At 39.7% G+C, this 26,162-nt stretch overlaps 1 protein-coding gene across 1 annotated transcript in view; it reads left to right on the top strand.

Moving 5' to 3' along the window:
- The window catches only part of oprm1 (opioid receptor, mu 1), a 41,879-nt gene extending 16,895 nt beyond the window's left edge, over window positions 1–24,984 (top strand). Inside the window, exons 2-6 of the mRNA XM_082558362.1 lie at window positions 15,869–16,221; window positions 19,272–19,447; window positions 20,278–20,456; window positions 20,668–20,851; window positions 23,026–24,984. Coding sequence (XP_082414488.1) covers window positions 15,869–16,221; window positions 19,272–19,447; window positions 20,278–20,456; window positions 20,668–20,851; window positions 23,026–23,031 — 898 coding nt within the window. The 3' untranslated portion in view covers window positions 23,032–24,984. The remainder of the gene's footprint in view (window positions 1–15,868; window positions 16,222–19,271; window positions 19,448–20,277; window positions 20,457–20,667; window positions 20,852–23,025) is intronic.
- The last annotated feature ends 1,178 nt before the right edge of the window (window positions 24,985–26,162 follow it).

The following is a 26,162-nucleotide window of genomic DNA, read 5'->3' as shown; positions in this document are numbered from 1 at the left end:
TATTTCCCATTAATGTGGTTATTAGGCCATTATATCCAGCCGTCACTGCATTCTCTGCCCCTGCTATAGAAACAAAGAGTCAACATGGCATATATCAGAGCAACTAATGCAAGTTCCCTGCAGCTTTCAGTAAAAAGCTTCAGGGAAAATTCCCTCTCGTGCAGGCAGCTGGCAACTATATTAAGCATACCTACTGGATGCAGTTTCACTCTGCATATGCACTCACTCGCTGCTACATTAGGTACTTTTTCAACTCTTTGTTCACATAAATGTCTGATCAGTAAATCATACAGCAGTAACTCAATAGCCAGAGGTCATAGGAGAATGGCCAGACTGCTTGAAGCTGATAGAAAGGCAACAGTAACTCAAACAACCACTTGTTACAACCAAGGTATGCATATGTGCATTTCTGAATCTTGAAGGAGATGTGCCACAGTAGCAGAAGACCATACTGGATGCTAGTCCTATAAGTTAAGATCAGGAAACTGAGGCTACAATTTAAACACAGTCACCAAAGTCTAAGGAGCTTGGAAAGAAAAGCGTCTGGACTTCTTTGAGTTGCTTGAAGACGTTTCACCTCTCATCCGAGAAGCTTCTTCAGTTCTAAGGGTCAAATGGTGGAGAGTCCCGGATTTAAACCCAGTGGGAGTTTCCCCCCAAAGAGGGACAAAGGACCCCTGATGATCCTCTACCTAATCACATGAGCCAAGGTGTGAAAGTGGGTGTAGGTCACAATCAGCCAGAGTTTCGGGTGAGCTCATTGTGAAACCTGGCCCCACCCTATCATGTGATTTCTTGAGGTCAGATGGCCCAGGATGTGAGTGGGTGTTAAGGCGTCTGGGAAGGGATCTCCAAACTGGATTATAGATGGCAGAGAGTTGGTGTCATAAACCACCGCCTGTTCAAAGATGGTCACTCACAGTGGACATAGATGGCTTCTTTCACTCCTCTTTCAAACCATCTGTCCTCTCTGTCCAAAATGTGAACATTGGCATCCTCGAAAGAGTGTCCTTTGACCTTAAGATGCAGATGGACTGCTGAGTCTTGTCCTGTGGAGGTGGCTCTTCTATGTTGTGCCATGCGCTTGTGAAGTGGCTGTTTGGTCTCTCCAATGTAGAGGTCTGAGCATTCCTCGCTGCACTGTACCGCATACACCACATTGTTAAGTTTGTGTTTTGGCGTTTTGTCTTTCGGGTGAACCAGTTTCTGTCTGAGTGTGTTGCTGGGTCTGAAATGATCCGGGATGTCATGCTTGGAGAAAACCCTCCTGAGTTTCTCTGATACACCGGCTACATAGGGGATGATAATGTTGTTGCGTCTGTCTTTCTTATCCTCCCTCGCTGGTGTCTGATCTTCTTTTCTGTGCATCTTTGCTGACGTTATATACGCCCAATTAGGATAACCGCATGTTTTAAGTGCTTCCTTTACATGTGTGTGTTCCTTCTTTTTCCCTTCAGGCTTAGAGGGAACATGTTCTGCCCGGTGGTGTAGGGTCCTAATCACTCCAAGTTTGTGTTCCAGAGGGTGATGGGAGTGAAAGAAGCTTCTCGGATGAGAGGTGAAACGTCTTCAAGCAACTTAAAGAAGTCCAGACGCTTTTCTTTCCAAGCTCCTTAGACTACGATGATCTGGATGACTGAGAGCCTTCACAGACACAGTCACCAGTTGGACAATATAAGGCTGGAAAAATGCTGCATTTTTGGATGAGTCTCAATTTGTGCTGCAACATCAGTGGTCTTGGTGGTGTAATGATGTTGGGGAAGTGGGGTATGTTATTGGTACACTTTGGTTCCCTTAGTGTGAAAGATGGATTTGATAGTTCCCTGATGTAGTGGTTTATACAGCTGCTTAACAAGTAAGAGCTCCCTGGTTCCGCCCTGGAAGGAAACACAAATCCCTTTGGGGTTGTGTCAAGAAGGACATCAAACGTAAAAAGCTGCCAAATCAAATATGCAGAGTGAAATGTCCAAAGGGAGAAGCTCAAAGTAGCTTTTTAGTATAAAAGATTCATGCACATACTGTAATGTCACCCATTAATTTTGGATATTTTGAATCCTCAATGTTGGTTTAAGTCAGGAGTTACCTCATATGAATGAGACATTGGAATGCTGAATTACCCCTTAATGCTAGCAAGCTTTGTTAGCATGTTGCATCCACAAACTGTACTATGTAATCTACATGCGAAGGGACTCATGAAACACAAGAATTTAAGTCACCAAAGCTGAAGCAGAAACCTCTCGTATGGGCTTTACTACAGAGTAAGCCATTACATGTCAGATACATCCATTAAATTGCCCCGAATGCATCCAAAAAACAGACGTGATCAGGAGCTCCAGTTTAGTGAATCCAGTTAGTAAATGGTAAATGGACTGATTCTTATATAGCACTTTTCTACTCTTCCGGAGTACTCAAAGCACTGTATACAACATACCTCATTCACACCCACTCATACAAGCACTTCTTTCTATACTTGAACCAACATTCACACCCCAATGAATACATCGAAGAGCTACGTGTGGTTAGTATCTTGCCCAAGGATATTTTGCATGCAGACTGGGGAAGCCAAGGATCGAATCATCAATCTTCCAATCAGTAGCTGATAGTAGCTCTACTACCTGAGCCACAGCCACCCCGTTAGCGAAGGGGAGGCCATGCAGACTTCAGCTTCAGGTCTATGTGTAGGACACCTGTCAATCAGAGCAATCACGTCCACTATAAAAATAGCAAAACCATTTCTTTTTTCTTTTTCTTTTTAAAAGAATGCAACAACAAATAAACAAAACACAGTAACCAAAGGTAAATTTCATACATTCGGTGGACATCACAGTGTCATTAATGCGAGTCCTTGTGGCTGTAGTAGTTGTGTAACTTATAGTGAAAACCTGATATTGTAACAGTCCTGGTATATACTAAATAGAAAAAAACCCCATCAATTTCTTCTAACTTCCAGTCTCAACATCCTATTACTGCTCACCACATTAACACATGCCTGTAAGTCAGACATGCACAGAGTCACACCCTGTGCACCCATATCCATCATGTTCCTCACACTGTGCATGGACTGTGTTACTGGTCAGAGCCAGAGGCATCCAGATGTCTGTTCACATGAGCAGCCTCTGTTTCAGCAACCAGGACTTAATGGTTTATCTGTAGCCATGAGCAGCTAATGAATCTTACACAGGGCTGCAAACATGCATTCGAGCTTCGTCGGCTAATGATGGATTATGTTTAGGTTGCTGTGTAACAAAAGCCATAAAAAGTAATCGGAATCTGTTCCAAACGGTTGAGTGTGTGCCTTTTTACTTTGACGTTTACTGAAATACGATGACAATACGGTTGATTCACTACAGCCAAATCAAAGCTTACAGTTGTGCCCAAATTATTTAATATCTGCTTAGCTATTAGTCTCCTAATATCTGTTATCTTTCCAAGATTATCCATTTTACACATCAAAGATAACAGGCAACCAAAAAATTGAGGAAATGTTTACTTTTTGTCAATATAGCCTGTTAGTCATCCAGGTCATGGTAGTCTTGAGTGCTTGTCTTGAAAAGAAGGCAACTGGACTCCTTTAGGTTCATGTGCATGTTGTGTCTCTCTTCCAAGAGGTTTGTTCAGTTTCAAAACAACTGTCGGAAAGTCCAGAGTATTTAACCCCCAGTTCTGGTTGTCCCCTTGGAGATTTTACATCTGGTCCAAGGTGTGAAATCTCTCTCCCCGCTATCATGTGAGCTATTACGATCTCTTGAAGAAAGGTGTGAGTTGAGGTTGAGATGCTTGGGAAGGGAATCTGATAGCTGTAAGTCATAACCTCTGTTAAACAAGCGTCATTCACAGCGGATGTAGATGCCCTCCTTTACTGTTTTCTCAAGCCGTCTCTCCTCCAAAATGTGAACCCTGGCATCCTCAAAAGACTGTCATTTCTCCTTTAAAGCAAGTGTACAGCTGAGTCTTGTTCTGTTGAGGTAGCTCTCCTTGTCCCATGCATTTGTGGAATGGATGTTTTGTTTCTTGTATATAAATATCTGAGGCACTGCAAAGCACACATGATGTTCTTTTGCTTTTGTTTGGCTACCTTGTTCTTGGAATGAACCCTTCTTATATTTTCAAAACAGAAATTTTATGATAATATTGAATGATTATTATTGTTTTATGGGGTATTTTTGTATCTTAACAAGGTAATCTCCACAGCTTTTTTCAGTGTCTGTTTTTCTGTTGTTACTGCGGTATTAAATGAATGAAGCTAAAGTGAATTATTTTCAATCATTCCTACTTCCTGTGAATTATACAAGAGTGATAATGTTCTGGTGCCGAACCCATTACATATCTTCAGCTAATGGCAATGAGAAGAACAATATACATGCTGCATTAGTTTTCTAGTTTCTAGATAATGCCATTTTTGGCAAGTAAATTGTTTCTCTTTTCAGTCTATTTTTCAACCCACACAGAAACATTAAAGCAAATGAATGTTACAGCATGGTACGTTAAATTTAATCGTGCCTGATATAATAATGTCTTATCCCTGGTCACAGTTGTTGCCATGGTGAAGAGCGACCCTCACATGTGAAAATGCACAGTTATTGACTAATTAACATTCAGGGACATTTTAATGGCTCCATGCCGTTTACTTTCATAGGGACATGCTGTGAGGGCAGAATGTTTTTTCTCTCCTGCCTGTTCAGCTCATATGTGTTCACGTCTGTTACAGTTTCAGTGTTTAGTTTTCTGTTGAACCAGAGGGAAAAGAAGGCTTGTAGATTATTGGTAGCCTGAAATAATGGTCCAATTTTCATCCTTTGTTATTGAACACCTGGGGTTAGACTGCTTCAGTGTAATCACGCAGGCAGCACATGCAAAAAATTACTCGCAACAATGGAGAGTTTTTGTATTTGTGCATATGCCGTTAGTTTTCAGGCCCATTTTATCCACAGTGGTGCAGGGGTCAGTATTCTTTCCTCCCTGCAAGAAAGATCAGGGTTTGAGCTTCCTGGCCAGCTGGGGCGTGGAGGGTGTGGAGTCTGCTGTTCTCCCTGTGCCTTTTTGGGGGGGTTGTAATGTATGGGTCTAACCAGACACTTTAGAACTAAAAAGATGTCAATCATCAGCTATCAATAATCACATAATCACAGTAGAAAATTACAAAAACACATTGAAATGTGTTGTAGATGTTCTGGATTCACACTTGGTTACCGCAGCTGTCTCGGAGTGTTTGTGGAGAGTTCGTCAATCTGTATAGAAACAATGTCGCTCCTGCTTTGTACACTATATGCCATCAAAGACACGTACGTTCTCACTTTTATTACAGTGGCTACTTTTTGCGGTGAGTGTGCTCTCAGTGCATGGTTTTTATTATTACTAATAATAATTATGACTCATGATGTGATTTAAAGCAGGTTTGTTTATGATGATTTTTTTTTCTTTTTGGTAAGGAAAAATGATCCCACAGTCATGCATATTGTATCGATATACCATATATATGCTATATATATATATATGGGGCTCCATGGATTAGACTTCTCGAGCATATCCCATATATCTCGAGCATTGATGATCTCCTTAAACCATTTCTGAACTCATTCTGCTTTGTGGGAAGGCGCATTATCCTGCAGAAAGAGTCCACAGACATCAGGGAATACCGTTTGATTGAAAGGTCTGCAGCAATGCTTAGGTAGTTGGTACGTGTCACATAGCGCATCCTGGTGCCAGGTGTTTCCCAGGTAAGCGACACACACACTCTGCCATCCACATGATGTAAAAGAAAACATGATTCATCAGACCACCGTGATCCAGGTCTGATGCTCATGCGCTGGTGCTTTCAGCTGACCTTCACACCGGGCTCCATACGCCAAACTACAAAGGACTGTATGTTCTGAATTCTTTCTATCAGAACTAAACAAGTGTTTACTTCTTCCCACTCCCTTTCAACATGTAAATGAATCAGAACGGTAGCAATATTGAAATGTATTGACTTTTGTATAGTATTTTTTTTCTCTCTTATTTTCTTTTCTAAATGTACCTGTATATTGTTTACATGTTTGAAATAAATTAACAATCAATCAATCAATCAATAAGTTTTCAGCAATTAGAGCTACTGTATCTCGTCCTTGTTAGACCACATGGGCCAGCCTTGGCTTGTCTACTCATGATCCTGTTCATCACTGTTGCTAACCCCAAAAAGAGTTTGAAGATGCTATGACCCAGTCATATGCCAATCATAATTTAGCCCATGTAAAATTCACTCAAATCCTTACATTTATTTTTCCTGGGTACGACACATCAACTTTGATGACAAAATTTATATACAATATATACCATCCACTAACAGGTGCCATGGTGAAGGGATAGGCAGTGCTATTATTCCTGATGTATACTCTACCACCAATTTCCTCTAATCCATTCAATGTTGTGCCATGAAACTTGAATGTCTAAATGTATAACCAGATTAACTTTACCGTATCACAAAAGCCCAAAACAAACAATAAATAATTGCCCTACATTGCAACAACAAATGGGACTAATTAGGAAGCCAAGCTTGAAGTTAGTCTAATTTTCTTTTTTATTAATCTGTCAACCAAAATAATTTATGTTATATTAGGCTGTCACAGAGCGTATGAATAAAAAAGAGGGCTTTATCATAATAAATTTTTTTCAAATGTTGGCATATTAAAATGACTTGCTGAATTAGTGTATATTAAACCAACCAATCCTCAGCTGCCACCCGTTTAAGAAGCCTTTCTGGAAAACTATTCAAACGAATGGCACAGTAAGACATCTACATATTTGTCAAACGATCTGAATGTTTACATAATGAATCCTCAAGGACAGCTTGTTCCTTTGCTTTGACTATATTAGGTGTGATGAGTTTGTAGAATGTAATTTATGTCAAAATTGTTTCAGGGATAATCTGCTATCATTACACAATCTATTTTTCTCATTTAAGGAGAGGTGAAGATGGATGTGAAACAAGAATGACAGAGTCTCTTCCCCGTAGGAGGGAACCACAGCTATTGACTTGATGGAAGGCTATGAATTATACATTTTTCACAGATAGAACTGCTGTGGATGGATTTAAGACCCATTACTGTACATCTATCTTTCTATCTGATGTCCGTGGGTTTAGTGGTCCAGGAGAATTCCATTTAAATGTTTTTTTTTACAGTTAGATGAAGCAGTTTCTGTTAGGTTTTTTTTATTATTATTTTTGAGTGCTGTTTATTCACACCAGAAGCATAATAAAGGTTTTTACTTTACCGATGATTACTTCTGCCTTGTCTCTCTGTGACTCTAATGTCACTTTCTGTCAATAACGGACTGATTATTTATTCCATTATCTGCAGTCTGTTTACTGGCATACAACAAGATGATGTTCTAATCTTCTGTTTATGCGAGTTGTCAAATTTTACTTCCAAAATGAGAACTCTGTGGGAGATCTGCATCCTCTTTATGAAATATATTTATCAAAAAATTGCTGCTGGCATGAAAATGAATTCTAAACTTTAGAAAGTAACAGTGTGTAACTTTCTCCGTAGATACCCAATTTGTAGCTCTGTGTTGCCAATTATTATAACACAAAAGTCATTCAAGCATTGCACAAAGCCTAAAGGGTTTTCATTTTTGATTATACCTGCTGGTATTTTCAGTATCACACCTCCCCCAGCCTGTAAATACTGATAAACTTGCAACTGCAAATAAATATGTATTTAATGAAGTGTAATGCCACTTGATAATATAACCTTGCTAATGAGACATGAGCCATTATCCTAGCTGTCATAGGGCAAACGGCTGGGCGCACCTGTGACAGGTTGCAAGTCTACTGCGGGGCAATGAGACAATTTAATAAAAAGGGTTGCAAAACTGACAGAAACAGCAGATTAATTCATTTTCTTCTGATATACAACCACTATAATGTAAGCGTGACTAACAGTATTCAAGATTACGTTTGACTAAGTGCAGCGTGTTTTCATTTTTACACAAGGTAATGTAAGCAGCATTTAGCTGAATGTTTATTTGTGTATTTGGTAAAACAAATTTGACCTACACTCATTCAAGGTGAGAAGCTTGACAGTTTGATAGGATAGTGGTAAAGATTAGAAAACTTGGAACACGTTCTGCGAAACGTTCTCATTCCCAAAGCATAACATTTTAGGCTAGGTGACAAATCGTCAATATATTACGCTTCCAGGCACCCAACATGTCCCTAGATCACGAGATCGGAAAAATGAGGAAACATAAGGAACCGTTTGGAATGAATCTACACATGTACGTTTGTTTTACTTAAATCACTTTGGAAAACACTATCTAACATCATTAAATTGCTGGTTAGGGTTAGGGATAAGGTAAGGGTAGGGCTGGAATACATTGCTGTATTACCGCGGGAGCATCATTCTACTGGATTTCATCCATAACCCGGTGCGTAGCATAAGAACGTGGAAGGTCACCTTTTGCGTTCCTCAGCAACACCGCGGGAGTTGATAAATCATTATTATATTACAGCTCGGGAGTGAGAACGGGATGAAAATTTGGGAGGATTGAAGTAAAATCCACACAATTGTTATTGTCCATTGGGGTTGAGTAATGGGCTGATCTGCTTCAGATCTATAAAATTTTAGTCAGACTCTGAATGTAAGTCGTTAATGTGAATTTCTATTTATGCTCGTGCAGATTTGCAGATACAGTGGGGCAAAAAAGTATTTAGTCAGCCACCGATTGTGCAAATTCCCCCACCTAAAATGATGACAGAGGTCAGTAATTTGCACCAGAGGTACACTTCAACTGTGAGAGACAGAATGTGAAAAAAAATCCATGAATTCACATGGTAGGATTTGTAAAGAATTTATTCGTAAATTAGGGTGGAAAATAAGTATTTGGTCACCTCAAACAAGGAAAATCTCTGGCTCTCACAGACCTGTAACGTCTTCTGTAAGAAGCTTTTCTGTCCCCCACTCGTTACCTGTATGAATGGCACCTGTTTGAACTCATTATCTGTATAAAAGACACCTGTCCACAGCCTCAAACAGTCAGACTCCAAACTCCGCCATGGCCAAGACCAAAGAGCTTTCGAAGGACACCAGGAAAAGTATTGTAGACCTGCACCAGACTGGGAAGAGTGAATCTGGTGAATGACCTGCAGAGAGCTGGGACCAAAGTAACAAAGGTCACCATCAGTAACACACTACAACGGCAGGGAATCAAATCCCGCAGTGCCAGACGTGTTCCGCTGCTGAAGCCAGTGCATGTCCAGGCCCGTCTGAAGTTTGCCAGAGAGCACATGGATGATACAGCAGAGGAATGTCATGTGGTCAGATGAAACCAAAGTAGAACTTTTTGGTATAAACTCAACTCGTCGTGTTTGGAGGAAGAAGAATACTGAGTTGCATCCCAAGAACACCATACCTACTGTAAAGCATGGGGGTGGAAACATCATGCTATGGGGCTGTTTTTCTGCCAAGGGGACAGGACGACTGATCCGTGTTAAGGACAGAATGAATGGGGCCATGTATCGTGAGATTTTGAGCCAAAACCTCCTTCCATCAGTGAGAACTTTGAAGATGAAACGAGGCTGGGTCTTCCAACATGACAATGATCCAAAACACACCGCCCGGGCAACAAAGGAGTGGCTCCGTAAGAAGCATTTGAAAGTCCTGGAGTGGCCTAGCCAGTCTCCAGACCTCAACCCCATAGAAAACCTGTGGCGGGAGTTGAAAGTCCGTTTTGCTCGGCGACAGCCCCAAAACATCACTGCTCTCGAGAAGATCTGCATGGAGGAATGGGCCAAAATACCAGCTACTGTGTGTGCAAACCTGCTAAAGACCTATAGTAAACGTTTGACCTCTGTTATTGCCAACAAAGGTTATGTTACAAAGTATTGAGTTGTATTTTTGTTATTGACCAAATACTTATTTTCCACCCTGATTTACAAATAAATTCTTTACAAATCCTACCATGTGGATTCATGGATTTTTTTTTCACATTCTGTCTCTCACAGTTGAAGTGTACCTCTGGTGCAAATTACTGACCTCTGTCATCATTTTAGGTGGGGGAACTTGCACAATCGGTGGCTGACTAAATACTTTTTTGCCCCACTGTAGCAACAGATTTGTGATTTTCACTAATTTACCAAATGAATCACTGTATCACCACAAACAAATATATGTAATCACCTCATTTAATTGCAAGTTGATGCAGAACTGATAAGAATGATAGAATGACTCTGGCTCATTCCCCTTTTGTCACCGTCTCGATGCACCAAAGTCACTTGAAGATTGACTGATTGCGTGTAGTTGCAGCCCTGGTTCTTTTCTTTGAAGCAACCATTTCAAAAGGTAACAAGCTCAATACACATAATCACAATAATTTTGTTTGTGGTACCTTTGCTTTTGCTTGTGTGTGCAGTAGCTTAAAGTAGGGTAAATCAGTCATTGCTGTATGTGAACAAGTCTAAATATGATTTGGTGCTCTCCAGCTACACATTACCTTTTCTTCATGGCTGAAATGGGATGTAATAAACTCCCAGATGTCTCTCTCTGGCTCCCTCTTGTTTTATCATGGACAGTATGATTTATACTAAATAACTTCAGGGCACTACTGCCATGGAAGGATCTTACAGCGACCACATTATGCTATGCCTAGGGCAGGAAAAATTAAAGCACAAAGCTAAAGTCGACCAGAGATTTTTCGCAAACTTAAGTGATAGTACAATAAAAAAAAAAAAGTCTTGGAATTTCAAACAAAAGTGATGCATAACATATTGCTTCCAACCCCTTATAAGAGCATGGTCTGAGATGCAAACATTAAGTTATATCTGCCCATGTCAATGTGAATCCCTAACCTTGTCATAAGAATATACATGCTTTCTTTTAGTATTTTAATATTACAATAAATCTGACAAGTTGACAAAAACCAGAGAAAAAGGAGCAGTTTACAGGCTGAAGTCTGCTCTAGAAACCTAGAACATTTTTATTGATATATAACTCACAAGCCCGTTCATCTCTGTGTTTGTTACCTGTTGAACATCAAGCTCTGGCTCCTTGGGTGTATCAGCATGCACTCTGGCTGCACAGGTCTTTTGCTTCTAGCTTTGTGTTAATAATTTACTGCCTTTGCAGGTGCTTGGAAAGATTTAGTGTTGTTATTGGACCACTGGGTAGCTGTTGCCGGCCTGGACACAGATTACACTTTACTGTTACATTCTTGTCTTACCAATAAGTTATGGGTAAGTCTTGACCCTTCAAAAGATGTAGAGTACTCTATTATTTTTGTCCCTTTCTTATACAAGAACTGTGGTCAGGTGGATTAATAATAATAATAATAATAATGTATACTTTATTGATCCCCGTGGGGAAATTACTTGTTTTTCTCTGCATTTGACCCATTCACTCAGTGAAGCAGTGGGCAGCCACTAAGCAGGCGCCCGGGGAGCAGTGAGTAGGGACAGTACCTTGCTCAGGGGTACCTCAGGGTAGCTGTTCAGTGGATTCGAACCCCCGACCTTCCAATCATGGGGTGACCACTCTACCTACTAAAAAACCTAAAAATGTAGGTTTGACTAAAATAAGATCAATTGTCTGCTTTTTTTGGACACTGAAGAAACTATAGATCTGTTATTTTGTTGCTGTGAGAAGGGACCACATACTTCAGCTTTACTGAGTTTTCAGTCTGTGATATATGTCAGTGCCAGTTTACTGAATCAATCACACATGGCAAAACCTTAAGCAGTTTTATTGACAGACATAATTTACAGATTTCATTTAACCTTTTTACAAACTGTAAACACAATTTCACTCACGAAAACATATTCTGCAATCTAATTTGTGCCCTCCATAATGAGCATCTTATCATGGTGGAGGGGTTTGTGTATCCCATGGATCCCAGAGCTTTGTTGTCAGGGGCTTTTACCCCTATTAGGATCTCTCAAACTGATAGACAAACTGGTCCTAGTTGAGGGGGCAGATGACGAATGATTCAGGTAACTCATAAGAAGAATAAATGAACAGAGGACCACTCTACCCTCCTGGGGATACTGTTACCCAGCCCTCCCTCCCAGCCAGGCCTTGGGAGGGAGCTTAATTTAGAAAGCATTTAGTGGTGAGGCTTTCACCCATGTGACCCTGTTGGATGCAGCCTGAAGAGGTAACATAGGCCTGGACCCATGTTTTCTAACCACCCACACTCTATTGGAGAGGCCCTAGACTCTGTTATAATCTAGAATTGTCCTTGATGATAGGTGACAGGCTGGAGGGAGTATCATGGTATCCCCAACAGTTCAATGCTGTATATTGGGGTTTTCCCCGGTGGACAAAAGGTGTTTGTTTCGGTGCCAACTTCTTGGAGTGACTGGGTGATGGAGGGTGTCCCGTGTGACGACTCCATTGTTTTACTCTGACTTACACGGGCAATTACTCTGAGATCCAGAGGGGTACAACTGGGAGGAAATCCCTGCCTGATCAGAACCCCAGTGGGTTTCTGTCACCTCAGTTTGTCCATACTAAACACCATGTTCAAGCATAAAGATGTTCATAGGTGCGCAGCAACGAGATACCCTAGCATAGTGGTCCCTTTTTTTGTGCCACGGACTGGTAAATGTTCGACAATATTTTCACAGACCAGCCTTTAAGGTGTCGCAGATAAATACAACAAAATAAAACCAGTAGGCCTACCGGTACCAAGAAAAGAGAAAATGTATTCATAACACACAGGAAAAGACCCAGGGAAACCAAGTTAACTATAAAAACAATAAAACATAATGATAAAAACACTGGAAACCGTAAATTTCACACCCGAGCCTCAACTCTCGCGGCCTGGTACCGAATGACTCATTGACCGGTCCGTGGTCCGGGGGTTGGGGACCAATGCCCTAGCGCACAGATCGATAATTGATCATCAGATCTGCAGACCAGCTGTAAAGAGCTGTGTCTGCACGGTGGTTGACGCCTGTTGTGGCTGTAATCACTGAACCAGATGGTGGAAGCCAGCAGTGATAGGAGCCATCAAGGTATGGAGTCCTATCAGACTTGGTTAGCCTGTAAAACTCCAGAGCAGCCAAGTGCTCTGTAGCTCTGCCAGTAGTGGACGTAAAAATTCAAATGTGTGAGGATTTGTGGAGGCTATTTTTGGTCAATTTCAAAGTGACTGTGGCAAACGGTCAGGTTGCTCAGGAAGAGAATGCTATTAGCTGGAGGAGTCTCCAATTCAATAAAAGGATGCTGACATTACCTCGAGCTCTATCGAGCTACTATGACAGCTTTTACTGCATCACAAGGTGTCTCGTCGGTCCCAGTGCAAATAAAGTCTGAAATAACAAACACACTAAGCTGTCTGAGTTACAGTTAATCAGAATTTAATGAACTAACTGTCATCTCTGGTTGTTAAGAGGATTTGGGATTACTGAGGACAGTGCTAGAACAAAAACGATGCAAATTACCTTGGCTTAATGTGACAGTTGAGATTTAATACAGCTAAGACCGGTGGGTGCAATGTATCATTGTCACTTTGTGTATTCATTTATTAATTTAATAACCTCCCAGCAGGGATGTGTCTAAGTAGTCTTTACATGGAATAGTGTCGGAACAGCACAATTCCTCTTGTGCTTTGGATATTAAGACATTTTTTAGAGATGTGCTTGCTCCCTTTATGGCAAGAGAATTAGGCATGAAAGATTGATTTCTCCTTCATGTCTGGCTGATACAGCTGGCAGTGCATCTAATGCATCTGTTGAGCCTAAGAAACACAAGCCTCATATCTAACTCATAACTATTGTTGTCATTTTTACTTGTTTTGGTATAATTTAGGTTAAACAAGGTAACCTTTAAAGCCTGACCAATACATCAAGGGGACTGGTATATTGGCCAATATTAGCGGGAGAAGCAACGTATAGCTTCAGCCAACATTATGCTCCATAGTTTGTCCGCCAGAGGAAACTATGCAGCTTCCCTGGGCGCAAAAACCACCAGCTGATATAAGAAGAGTCGGGCAGATTCTCAATCTTGTTGTAACAATAAAACAAGACTATTCTTTTAAACAGCACCAATATCAGTTGAGCTCTAGTTTTATTCTCTTGTTAAACAGATTACATGAACGGGTAAGCTGTTTCCCCCTGTGTCTAGCCTTTACGGTAATGCTGCTGGTTTATCTAATAAGAATAATAATGAACAATTAAAAATAGATTAAACCACCATTAGGCGTCATCTGAATCATCTGTTATCTAAATTAAGATAATAATAATAATAAGCTGGAATAGTAAAATTGAGGAGTGACAAGAACTAAAGTGTATTTCACAGGGAAAATCTAACTCCTAGACAGCTTCATTATAGCGTCATTATTTGAGTCAATTACCTCTTTACTGTCTAATACCACTCTATTGAACTCTGTAATACCTCGCAGGCATAGCGACATCACCAGGGAACCCTCTAACGTTTAACATTATGAGAGACTAAAGCAGCGTGATTAAATATGCCAGGCTTCACTCTTTAAAGCCTTAAACATGGTCTGAAGTTGCAGGTTGGAGCTGAATTTTTCACAGTATTTTCACCCATGAATTTTATATAATTTCGTTATAATTTTACCATGGATGACTAATATAACAGGGTTTTTAATAATTCATTTGGGTCTTGCGTGCTGAGTTTAGATATGTGATTTTAGATCTTTTTGATGGGATCCAGCCTTAACCTCGGCTCATCGCAACGATAGGAAGCGATAAACACAGAATATGTCTTTGCTGACAAGAGCTGTAAACAGTGGAGCCATTTCAGTCACTTGTTTTCAGGCCTCTTCATTCTGTGGAAATGGATCCACGCTTTCTTCTGTTTTCTATAAACACTCCACCATTTTCCATTCTCTTTGAACTACCCCTCTCTGCTCCATTTTCCACTATACTGGCTGAAGGGACATTTTTCTGAAATACTATTACAAGGACCATCCTTGAAATGCTTTGATCACTCTTCATTCAGATCAGTGAAAAGCTACTGCTGCCTACGGGAAAGGTTTATTTCAGCAATGTCTTTTTAGTCAATATTGTTCACTTGACCTTTCTACCGAGTCCTTATTAACGGCCCTCTGTTATCATTATTTCTACACTCTATGAATATAATATGGAACATACAAGAAACGATTTTTCCTATCTGCCTGTAAGAAACTGGAATTTTTTAATTATACATTTCTTTAAATATTTTTGGATTACATTTTATGGTTAATTTGTATTCTGTAATATCTTGTAATCTTTTCAATAAATGGAGCTGAAAGTTTTCTATCACAAAATGGGCTAGTAGCTCACAGAAGAGGCCTGAATTATTCAGAAATCATTTCAAGATACTTTGCCTAGATCATACAGTATTCTTGCGTCACAAGGAAACAATGCAAGCTGGGTATATTTAGCAAATGGTCACGCCTGTGTGATTCCATCTGTAAATTTTGCATTTTATTTATGTGTATCCTTCTGATGCTCTCTTTCTTTATTCTTACACTAGTTGAAGTAGTGTTCTTTCTAAGTAAAGACTGAAAAAAAAAGGGCCTTTGTCAGTTTTGGGAATTTCACATATGTTTTTGTTTTCATTTCAAAAAATGAGAAAAATTCTCAGTATGTGTTTAAAATGTCAAGTTGTAATTACTGAACAGAGCTGCTGAGCCCAAAGGGTCACCGAGCTAATGGTTTAGAGCCACTGTTTGAAGTGACTGTTACCAGTTTGTGCTGCAGAGTCAAACCTCAGTAGTGGATCAGAGCTTCTTGGTCATGTTCTCTACTGCAAATAAAAAGACAAGAAACCTATAAAGACACTCAGAACAGCTAAAGAGGGATCAAATAAATACAAAAAAAACCCCATAATAATGCAACATGTGTGACCTTTTACATATCCAGTATGTGTCTTCTGTGCAGATACACCAAAATGAAGACAGCCACCAACATCTACATCTTCAACCTTGCTCTGGCTGACGCCTTGGTGACGAGCACACTACCGTTCCAGAGTGTTAACTACCTAATGGGGACCTGGCCTTTTGGGGACGTCTTGTGCAAGATGGTGATGTCCATCGACTACTACAACATGTTCACCTCTATCTTCACACTCACCACCATGAGCATCGACCGCTACGTCGCTGTGTGCCACCCCGTCAAAGCACTGGACTTCAGGACGCCACGCAATGCCAAGATTGTCAATGTCTGCAACTGGATTCTTTCCTCTGCGATTGGGTTGCCTGTCATGTTCATGGCCTCCACTACTGTCACTTTAAGTATGAACACATGTACCACTAATGCTGATCCTGATTTGCAGCACTTCAATTTTAGCATGAATGGGGAAATTGTAACGGAAGTAAATACACTACATATTGTTTTAGCAGCCTGACCTCATCACAATAATCTTCATGATTAAAGTTTTGCTGCATAGACAGTGAGTAAAACATTAGCCCAAGAAATGATAGCATCTAGTGAAACAGCTAGTTCTCTCTGCAGACAATTATGTCATTTTTGGATTCATTTGCAATCAGCCTGTTCTGCCCCTTAGGTATGATGATGTGCTGCTTTGGACAACTTTAAAGTTAAATGAAAAAGCTCCGCTAAAAGCATCCTTGACCCTAAAACTGTTTTTGTGATCCCTCGTGCAAATAGCGAAGGTCATTCAATTTCTTGAAGAAGTTGTCTGTTTTCATCCATGTTTATAAATAAGATGTGGCAAAATAAACGGTAGAGATTCAGTTTTACAAATTACTTAGATTATTGCATTAGCTTTACTTTCAGCTGCTCCCTTATTTCCCAGGCGGTTGCCACAGCAGATGAATCTGCATATTTGATTTAGCAAAGTTGATGGTACAAACCTCCCATTTATCCATGTTTGGAACTGGCAAAAGGGGAAAAAAACTCTAGAATCCACCAATAAAAAAAAACAAACAACAACAAAAAAAACAAACAAACAAACACTTATTTTAGAAGAAGAACATTAAATTACAAATTTAAAAATGAATTTTCGACAATAAAGTGATGTTGGGTGTGCCAAAATAAAGAACAGATTGCTGGCCAGCGCGTACTGATCCAGCCTTTGTCTAAATTCCAAAATTCACCACACAGTTGGCCACAGTGACAACAAAATAAGGAACACTTTGCAGCAAATTTCATATTCTAAAAGTAGAAGAGTGGAAGTTTGTCACACCACCCACTTCTACTCCACCTGCAGCCAGCCTTCATCCCTTCAAACTCCATCCTATCTGCAGCCCTTCACTTCCTCAGCTCTGCTGAAACCTGTCCAATTTACATTCGCTGCTCCCTTGCTCTCTCTAGTTACTTGCTCAGCTCAGTTTGCCACAATCTGGATTCTTTGCTCAGTTCAATTAAGGTTCCTTCACTGATATGCACAGCTATCAACTTGTCCACTTCTGCACACATCTACTTTGTCTCACTCTACCTTTGCTCAATACTCTACCCCTACCCCATTCTTCTGTCTAATAATTATTCACCGCTTATCTAACTCCAGCCCCCCATATGTTTGCCTGTTAGCTCACTCTGGCTCATGATACGGAAGTCCTCACATCAAAAAGTGTGTAAACAACATGTGTCGCGAGGCAATCAAGTGTACTGTTATTGTCAAGTATGCTACCTCATTAATTTCCATAAGTGTATTGTAGTGGTTTACACATTTCCCTAATAAACTATCCCTGGCTTGATCCTGAGAGGAGACACAAACCCCTTGAGTGTTGTGTCAGGAAAGGCACCCAGCATAAAAATCTTCCAAAGCCAAAACGCTGTGGTCATCCCTCGTAAGTAAGCTACCAGCCAAAGCTATAGTTTTTCAATGGGGAGTCAAAATGAACCCTTGCAAGTATATGTGGCCATTTTTTTTCCCCTTTCGCTGTATTTTACACCACAAAATTCATCATACATTTAGTAAACTAGTCAAATTTTTAGGAGTTACCCAAATTTGGAATTAAATATTAAATAATGTTGTGTGGGAAAATGTACACACACCCTATGCAATTTTTCTTTTTACAAACAGCATTTTAACAATGGCACAAAAACTACAAAACAATAATGAACTCATTCAGTTCAGTCTCTTCATTTTTGATTGAAAAAGCAGTTACACACTCCAGCACATGTAAATGAAGAGAAATCACAATATTTATTGTGTAACTGCACAAATAACTTGTTCTGGCTGCTGTCAAATACAGCTGTCTTCACAGCCAAAAAGCTGCTTGCAAGGAAAAAAGGAAGCATATCCAGGAGCAAATACAGGAGCAAATGCAGTGGTAAAGACGGTAACTGAATAAAAATGAAACTCAAGCATTCTTTCAATCTGTTTAAGAAGAGAGAGTAAAAGGAGATTTACTGCAAAGCTGTGGGGGCAAGGTTCTTTAAGATGTGATTGCTTTACTTTGACATAACAGTTTTCAGTGAAAAGGTTTTTCTCAAGCAGCTTCAGGAAGACATTGCTGTCTTTGTGTACACACACACACGCACACATACATATAGCACTAAATGAGCCACAGGATTCTCTAATGTGGGATATTGCTTCTTCTTTGGTTGTGTTTGCTTTCCATAATTAATTTTAGAAAAAACACGATTTGAAGATGTCACACTGCCCTCTGAAAAATTATTTTTCTGCATTTTCATATTTTAAAGAGGCAGTTAAAATAGATCTGTTTATATCCTATCTTATGTTTGTGTATGCTGAGACTATAGAGCTCATAGTATACATACCCAAAGTTTCAAATACTGAGGTCAGGTTATATACGTAAGCCCTACAAGCCCAAAAGCTCAGGCTGCTCTTGGCTCTGTATGATGTCAGTGAAAGTAGAGATTCTTTATATGGTCGTTTCGAGCATGCTGCTCTGTCTGCGAGCACACCTTCTGTTCAACGTTTCTGTTTACAAGAGAAAGCCAATTAGAAGAAAGCTACCTTAATGTGAGGGGGGTGGGGGTTGTAAAATACCATATTTTAGGCAGCTGATTAACTGTGGAGCTGCACCAAGACCCAGCCTGGGTTTATTTAGTATAATAGGTATTATTTTGAACTGCAATCTAACCATTAGAGTCCAATAATAAAATATTACAACTGAAAGTGATTATAATCAACCCCTTCTCATAAAGTGAAGAATGGAAAATTTGGACTCTTATGAAAGTAATTTCCACAGTTCATTTTCTAATCAGTAATTTTTAAAATAGTTTTCAATGATGATTTAAAAAAAATAAATAAAAATAGGCAGTAAGCAAAAATAGAGTTTGTTAAATACATACACATGCATATGATGAATGTTTATGATGACTCTATCCTGTGTCTTCTCAACCTGCACAGACACAGGCATAGTGGACTGCAAGCTGAATTTCCCCCACCCCGCCTGGTACTGGGACACCCTGCTCAAGATCTGTGTGTTCATCTTTGCCTTCATCATGCCCGTCCTCATCATCACTGTCTGCTATGGCCTCATGATCCTGCGGCTAAAGAGCGTGCGAATGCTGTCGGGCTCCCAGGTTGGAAAAATGCATTTTCTTTCAAAAGCCCCAAAATTGCATATATAATTTCTTTCTCTTTTTTTGCATTTTGTCAAGGGGATTTAATTAGATGCAAATTGTGCATTTTCTAAAATTATTAAACCTTGGGTATAAACCTAATTGATTTTATTTTTCAGAATAATGAGGCACAATAGCAACCTGCCCAGAGCATGCTTGCAAATATGGTGCTCTCATCACTCTCAAGTCCAAGTAATTAGGGAAAATCAACTTAAGCCTGAGGTTGCGGCTTAGTTTTAATTAACCTCTTAGTGCTCACTAGCATGAATATGGGTAGAATGAAAATTCTGCTGCCATGCTTTAAAAAGCATCAGCTTTCTCTGAATGAATAACGATTTAATGAAAAACATAAACATACAAAGGCAAATCACAATTTTTTCAACACAAGAGTCTAATGACCAAAATGCCTCAAAGCTAGTTGTCTTTTTTTATTCAAGGGGGGAGATAAATGGTGAGGTAACACCACACTGGAATGCACGACAGTAACCTTTCACTAAGTATTTGAGTTGTTGCATAATGAAAACATCCTAAAGCAGAAATAAAAGGAAGAGTAAACATTCTTGTACACAGGATTTGTTACTGCCTATAGCTCTTAATTCTCTCCTCTTACTCTCTCATCCTCCCTTTCAGGATTACATTCTCCAATCTCCATCCTTTTCACACACTAGCCTCTCTGCTCTGTCATTCTTTCGTTATTATTTATCTTTCCCTGCCATCTCCAGTTTTTTTCTTTTTCATCTTTTCACCAGTCTTATACCCATCACTAATCTGCCTAACTTTTTCACACACAGGAGAAAGACAGGAATCTGCGTCGAATCACCCGCATGGTCCTCGTAGTGGTTGCCGTCTTCATTGTCTGCTGGACTCCTATCCACATCTTTGTCATCATCTCAGCTCTGATCACCATCCCCAACTCCACTTTCCAGACTATCACCTGGCATTTCTGCATCGCTCTCGGCTACACAAACAGGTGCCTAGCAGAGAAAAATATGCACAGTTTGTTTTTCGTCAAAATTCTGGATAATTGTTTTTAGAATTATTCATTTAAAAGGAAAATGGTGCAGGACGGGATAATAGGAGAATGTTATCAGGAAACCACATTATATAGTAAAGTTGAATTTAGCTTTAGGCTGATTTTTGTGCTTGTTATAAGCTTTGATCCTGTTTTTTGTCTCCTGCAGTAGTCTGAACCCCATCCTTTATGGCTACCTGGATGAGAACTTCAAGCGTTGTTTCCGTGAGTTCTGCACCCCAAGTCCTTCAGTGTTGGAGATACAGAATTCATCCAGGACTGGAGCCAGTAGCCGCAAGATCCCACAGCGTGAACACATCAGCGCAAACACAGGAGAAAGGTCCAATCAACAGGTCACCAGTGTCTGTATTACTTGAATGTTAGTTAGGTAGGAGCATTTAGTGGAAGTCTTTCACTCTGTGTTTCAATGTTAGAGGAGAACATCAACAGCTTTCAAATATCTGTACAGTTGGTGGCACAGCTGGTAAGCTTGGCTTGCATAATTTTTGTTGCCAGAAGCAGAGATAATGAAAGTCACTGTGCCCCCCAAAAAGTATGTGCAATCTAAACTGACATGCAGTACTGTGCAGAAGTCTTGAGCCTGCCTTCATTTTTTCATATCTTGCTTCCAGGAGCCAGACTTTCTTGACATTTTTATTAACAACAGTTCTCCTGTTTGTTTTTAAGGTCTTTCTTAGATTTTCTCTGGATGTGCTGCTTTTCAGTCCAGCTCTTATGCCTGACAATTTCCAAGGTGGTTTATTTGTTAGTGTTGGTGGGTTTTTTTTGGTAAGCTTGTTAACACTGACCTATGAACCACTTGAGCATTAGAAAGACACCTAACTCAAAGGACAAACTAGTGCCATGAAAACAAGTCATAGACAACTTTTTAAATAGTATAATAATAGCGAGTTTCAAAAGGAAGATGACACAGTTTGATAGTCAGAAAATGGCTCTGGTTTTTCACCAAGAAGGTGATTCTCAAAATGCTATTGCATGTATGGTGTGTCCTTAAAAAATTGAGGAAACTGGACAAAAGGAGATGAACAACATGTGAAAGTCATGTTCTTCGGAAACAAAAAAAAAAAAAAAAAAAAAAAAAAAATCTAGCAAAGACGTGACACAGGACCTGAGAGATGCGTCCGCCCCTTCACTGTAGCCTCATCAGTAAAGGTCTCTATACAAGGGTGGCAATAGAGAAGGCTTTCTTAAGAGAGGGAAAGAGTCATTTCTCACTGGCTGCAGTGTGAAAAATCAAAGCATAAACATGGTGAAGGCTCTGCCATGGTTTGAGGCTTATTTCACCCAGTGGGGGATTTTGTCAAACTGATGGTTTTATGAATGTAGAAAAGTACTGTCAGATTTTGTAAAACCACAAAGCATCTAACCGGTGATAGCTTCATTTTCTTTTCCTAAACACACTGTTTTGCCTTAAATACTGTGTTTCCACGTATGTTAAACCTTTTTTCAACAAATTTGCTTCACCCAGTTCTCTTTTCCGTAAAAAATGAGGGGAGGCTCAAGTCTTAATTTTGAACAGAACCAAGTTAAAAATGTCTATTCCTGCTTGTAGCATTAGGCTAACTTAAGCTAAGGCTGTAGCATCATTTCATACCGTGAACTATGTCGACTGCATAACAGGGCGAATTTCAACAGCACAGTGTTGTCTCAGATTGAACACAGCATTATGTAGTTAGAGGAAATGACATTTGAAAATACCTGGTTTCTGTTGCAGCTCCTTGTTTTATGTCTTCCCTTCCTTTATTCCTGTGCCTTTTGCGTTCCCCCTCTCAGTGTTTTCTGTTCATTTCGTGTGAGACATTTTGAAGAATATGTTCTCATGTGGCGTTTGGTGCTTTTATTTCCCCCCATTGTTCTCTCACTATCTTCATTAACGTCTGATTGCGTTCACCTGTTTCTTATTATGCTCCTCTCACTGGTGGGCTTTTAAACCCAGTCCCAGCCCAGCCCTCTATGCTCCCACTCTGACGTGTATAACTGCTACTAATATGACTACTGAAGGGTCTCGAAATTGCAATGGTAGGGTACACTTTCTATCTCAGTTTATCCTCCTATCAGATGGACCTATTAGGATCAAGTCCTTACTCAAAAATATGCCATTTTCGGTTCAAATGTATTTGTTATAATTCTTATAATTCTTTTTTTTGGTTCTTTATTAAACACATTAATAACAACAAAGTACAATGCACTTTTTGAAAGCATGTACAACATTTCCACAAAAGTAAATTTGTCTCCATAATATTTAGCGAGCTGAGCTCTGACTGCACTTCTTGCACTTCACTGCAGTGCTTCTTGTTTACATTTAATTTGTGTCTATGTCCGGACCTACCATTAAATGAAACAGTCATGTTTGCTTTACAAAGATAAAAGCAGTATCAAACTCTCAGCAACAAAGCAATAATGAATTTATCGCCAAACCTCAAAGTTACCCAAGAATTTCTAGTGAACTCATGGCCATGGGTTCACAAAGTGTGTAATAAGATAAACATCCTTTCTTTCTCTGCAGGTATGACTAGCCTTGGAGGGGTCGTCAGTGGACTCTCGCTGTTGTGGCAGTGTTCCCAATGACGATCTCAACTCAGAAGTCACCCAGGTCACCACGGGGCTCTGATTATCCACGTACACATAAGCCACATTCACACAACCATTCAGGACACGGCTAAGACACAACAGCACAGAACATTTTAGCCAGAATGCGTAACTGCATCAGGCCACTACTCTGCCAGCTAGTGTACCTAACTACATGGCTGTGCAAGCTTTTTTACACACTGGTTACATTGATTGGGTAGCACATCCGGACTGTTTGTGAAGTGGATTTGTGGCATGTTTGTTTTTTTTTACTGGATGCACATGTTTCAAATGTAGCTCTGTGTGAGTCTAAGCTAAAACAATCCCTAAATTCAATCTGTTAACAGCTCCACACCTGCAGGGCCAAAAAATGATAGACCTCTGGATCTATGATTAGGAGACACATGGGAGAATAAGCCGTCTTTAGCCTATCACTGTGCCAAAAGGAGATTTGCAAAATATTCAACTAAGATGCAACAAAATTTGTCAAAGGAGATAACAATGCTATACTGCTGAATCCCCTTCTTACAGCCCAGGTGGCCTCGAGGTAGCTGGAAACCTAAAATGGCAGCAGGTTTTGTTTTAATGTGGACTGCCGACAGTACAGGAGCCTTCACTGTGTTATTTTAAAACAAAACAACCCTCCCCCCCCACCACCACCACATCTGATTAAAAGGAATGCACATACCTCACATACAAATGTATATAGAAGAACGGTTGTTTTTAACATTTGCAGGGGGGACCTCCACCGTGTAGTCATACTCAACTCATACAAGTTATACTCAAAGAAAACCGTCATTACCACATCAGGGTGTCTGAATTGAAGTTTCTGCACTAAGTTGAGAGGTAAAACTATTTGTGTTACATTAGTATTGTATGGACTACGCAGATTCAATATGTGTGGTAAACATAAAAATATACTGACAGAACTATAAAAGCCACTTTCACAAGCCACCGATACGTATATGTGTCTTGTTTTGTTCTTTCTGCTTTGTACAGAGCTGCCCCATTCATCAAAGTCTCGTATTAACGAATTCATTATAGTGTAAAAAATAAATCAGTTAATTGTATTTGTCAAGCTCATATGGCTTCACACCAGTCTGCCACTTTTTTTCCAGATGTCTAAAAAGAACAGATCACCGTGTTGCTGCGCGGCACAGGATCTGCTTATCGTTGGTTCTTTTCCTCTGTCACTGCATGAAGACATGATCGTAGAGAAAATGTCTTTCATAGCTAATTACAGCGCCTCACACTGCTTCTATATCAGATCAGCAGCTTTTCACTTTTACACCTGATTAGCAGAATTTTCCGTCGAGTGATCTACGTAGTGCCGTTCAAACTTTGGCCACTTCAAGAAGATGAGTTGTGAGTTGCACTGCACTCAGTAACGATTTCACCATGAAGCACAGATGTAGTACAGTATTGTACTTTCTCTGCAAACTCTGACATATGTACGAATGTCTATTTGTTTACCACAGTGCATCCTTGTGGATGCTCTAAACCAGCAAAAAGCTTTCATCAGCCTGTCCTGCACAACCTTCAGTGTGTGCTGTTGCAGCAAATAGTGCAGACGTATGCTTTTACCAGTGTATAGTTAAGCAGCCATTACAACAGGTATGGGTTGAAGTGGAGTCACTTCTCTGAAAAAGTTTAGCCAAGCGGGACAGTAACACCTGTTGTAATCACTAGAATTGCTTGTGCCTACGTGTTGTGCCATATGCCAAACTTGAGCGCCTTTTTTCATAGTAGCTCTACGCGATATTCAATGTACTGGTATTTTTTTCTAAGGATCTGTAAAAGTAAATGATTGTATTAATCTGCCATGTAAAATATTGTAAGTATTCTGTCGCTTTTTTTAATGAATGTGAAATCATTAAAATCAGTGTGGTCCTACACTATATATGCATATATATATATATATATATATATATATATATATATATATATATATATATATATATATATATATATATATATATATATATATATCTTATTAAATCTGCTTTTAATCGGGACGTGTGCAAATCAGAATACTGTGTATGTAAATTGTTGTACACAGAGAGTTTAACTTTGCAAATTGTTTTTGATGAAAAATGCTATACGAGGATGGCACACTGTGCATACTGCTTCAGTGTGAAAGACTAAACTGTAGATGATTCTTCGCAGCCCATCAAGCTTCAAAATAGCAGCAAAATTTACTCTGTGGTGCATGAGCTGTCAAATGTTGTATCTCATGCGCAATGTGTTCTTCATTTGGCAACGAGAACATTATGTTTCATTTCACAAAACACATCATGTAAACAAAGGAGTCAAATGTCAGCTTTTGTGCAGCGTTTCAGGCCAGGAATGAACAGTTGTAGCAGCAAACAAAGGGAGGAAGGGTTTTAATCAGACTATGTTTCCACCTGAAGTCTAGAGAAATTCCTGTTTAGATAACTTGAAGAGTGGCTATAGCTGAGTGTGAGAGCTGAGAGTTTGCCACATTTGTTAACTGTGTCGTAGATTAATGATCTCCTCAGGGTGAATGATGTCCTTCTGCATATTGTATAACAAGAAAATTTGTTATGCCGAAAAAGCATACATGCTAGAAAAGTTTAGGTTTAGTCTAGTGTTGCAAATAATTAAATATCAGCGAGCCAGGCAATCTGTTTAAATATCTCCAATGCTGAAGCTTTATGCATGGCATTGTTGTATTTAAAAGTTGTCTTTCATGCATTTGTTTGTGTTTGTATGAAGTAATTGTTGAAATCATTTTACAGGAGCAGTCAGAAGAAGACAAACAGGCTTGGAAAAACGAAACATAAGAGGAAGCAAACCAAACTAATATTACCTAAAATAGCACAACATTTGTAATCTGCTACCAACTTAAAAGCCTCAACCCACTTATAGAGCTAAAAAGACTCAGGCTGGTCTCAGAATTCAAGCACTAGAAGCTCAGTAGTATTTGATCATATATGTAGCAGTAAAGTTCATATTTAAGACCCTGTTTTCAATATTCTTTAGCTTACTTTAACCAGCTGACTGTAGGTGAAATGGTTTCAGTCCACAAAACTGAAGGTTGCTGCTACAAACAAG

The sequence above is a fragment of the Aulonocara stuartgranti genome (assembly GCF_965226115.1).
Source record: "Aulonocara stuartgranti genome assembly, chromosome: 13".
NCBI lineage: Eukaryota > Metazoa > Chordata > Actinopteri > Cichliformes > Cichlidae > Aulonocara > Aulonocara stuartgranti.
This window is presented reverse-complemented; position numbering and strand designations above follow the sequence as displayed.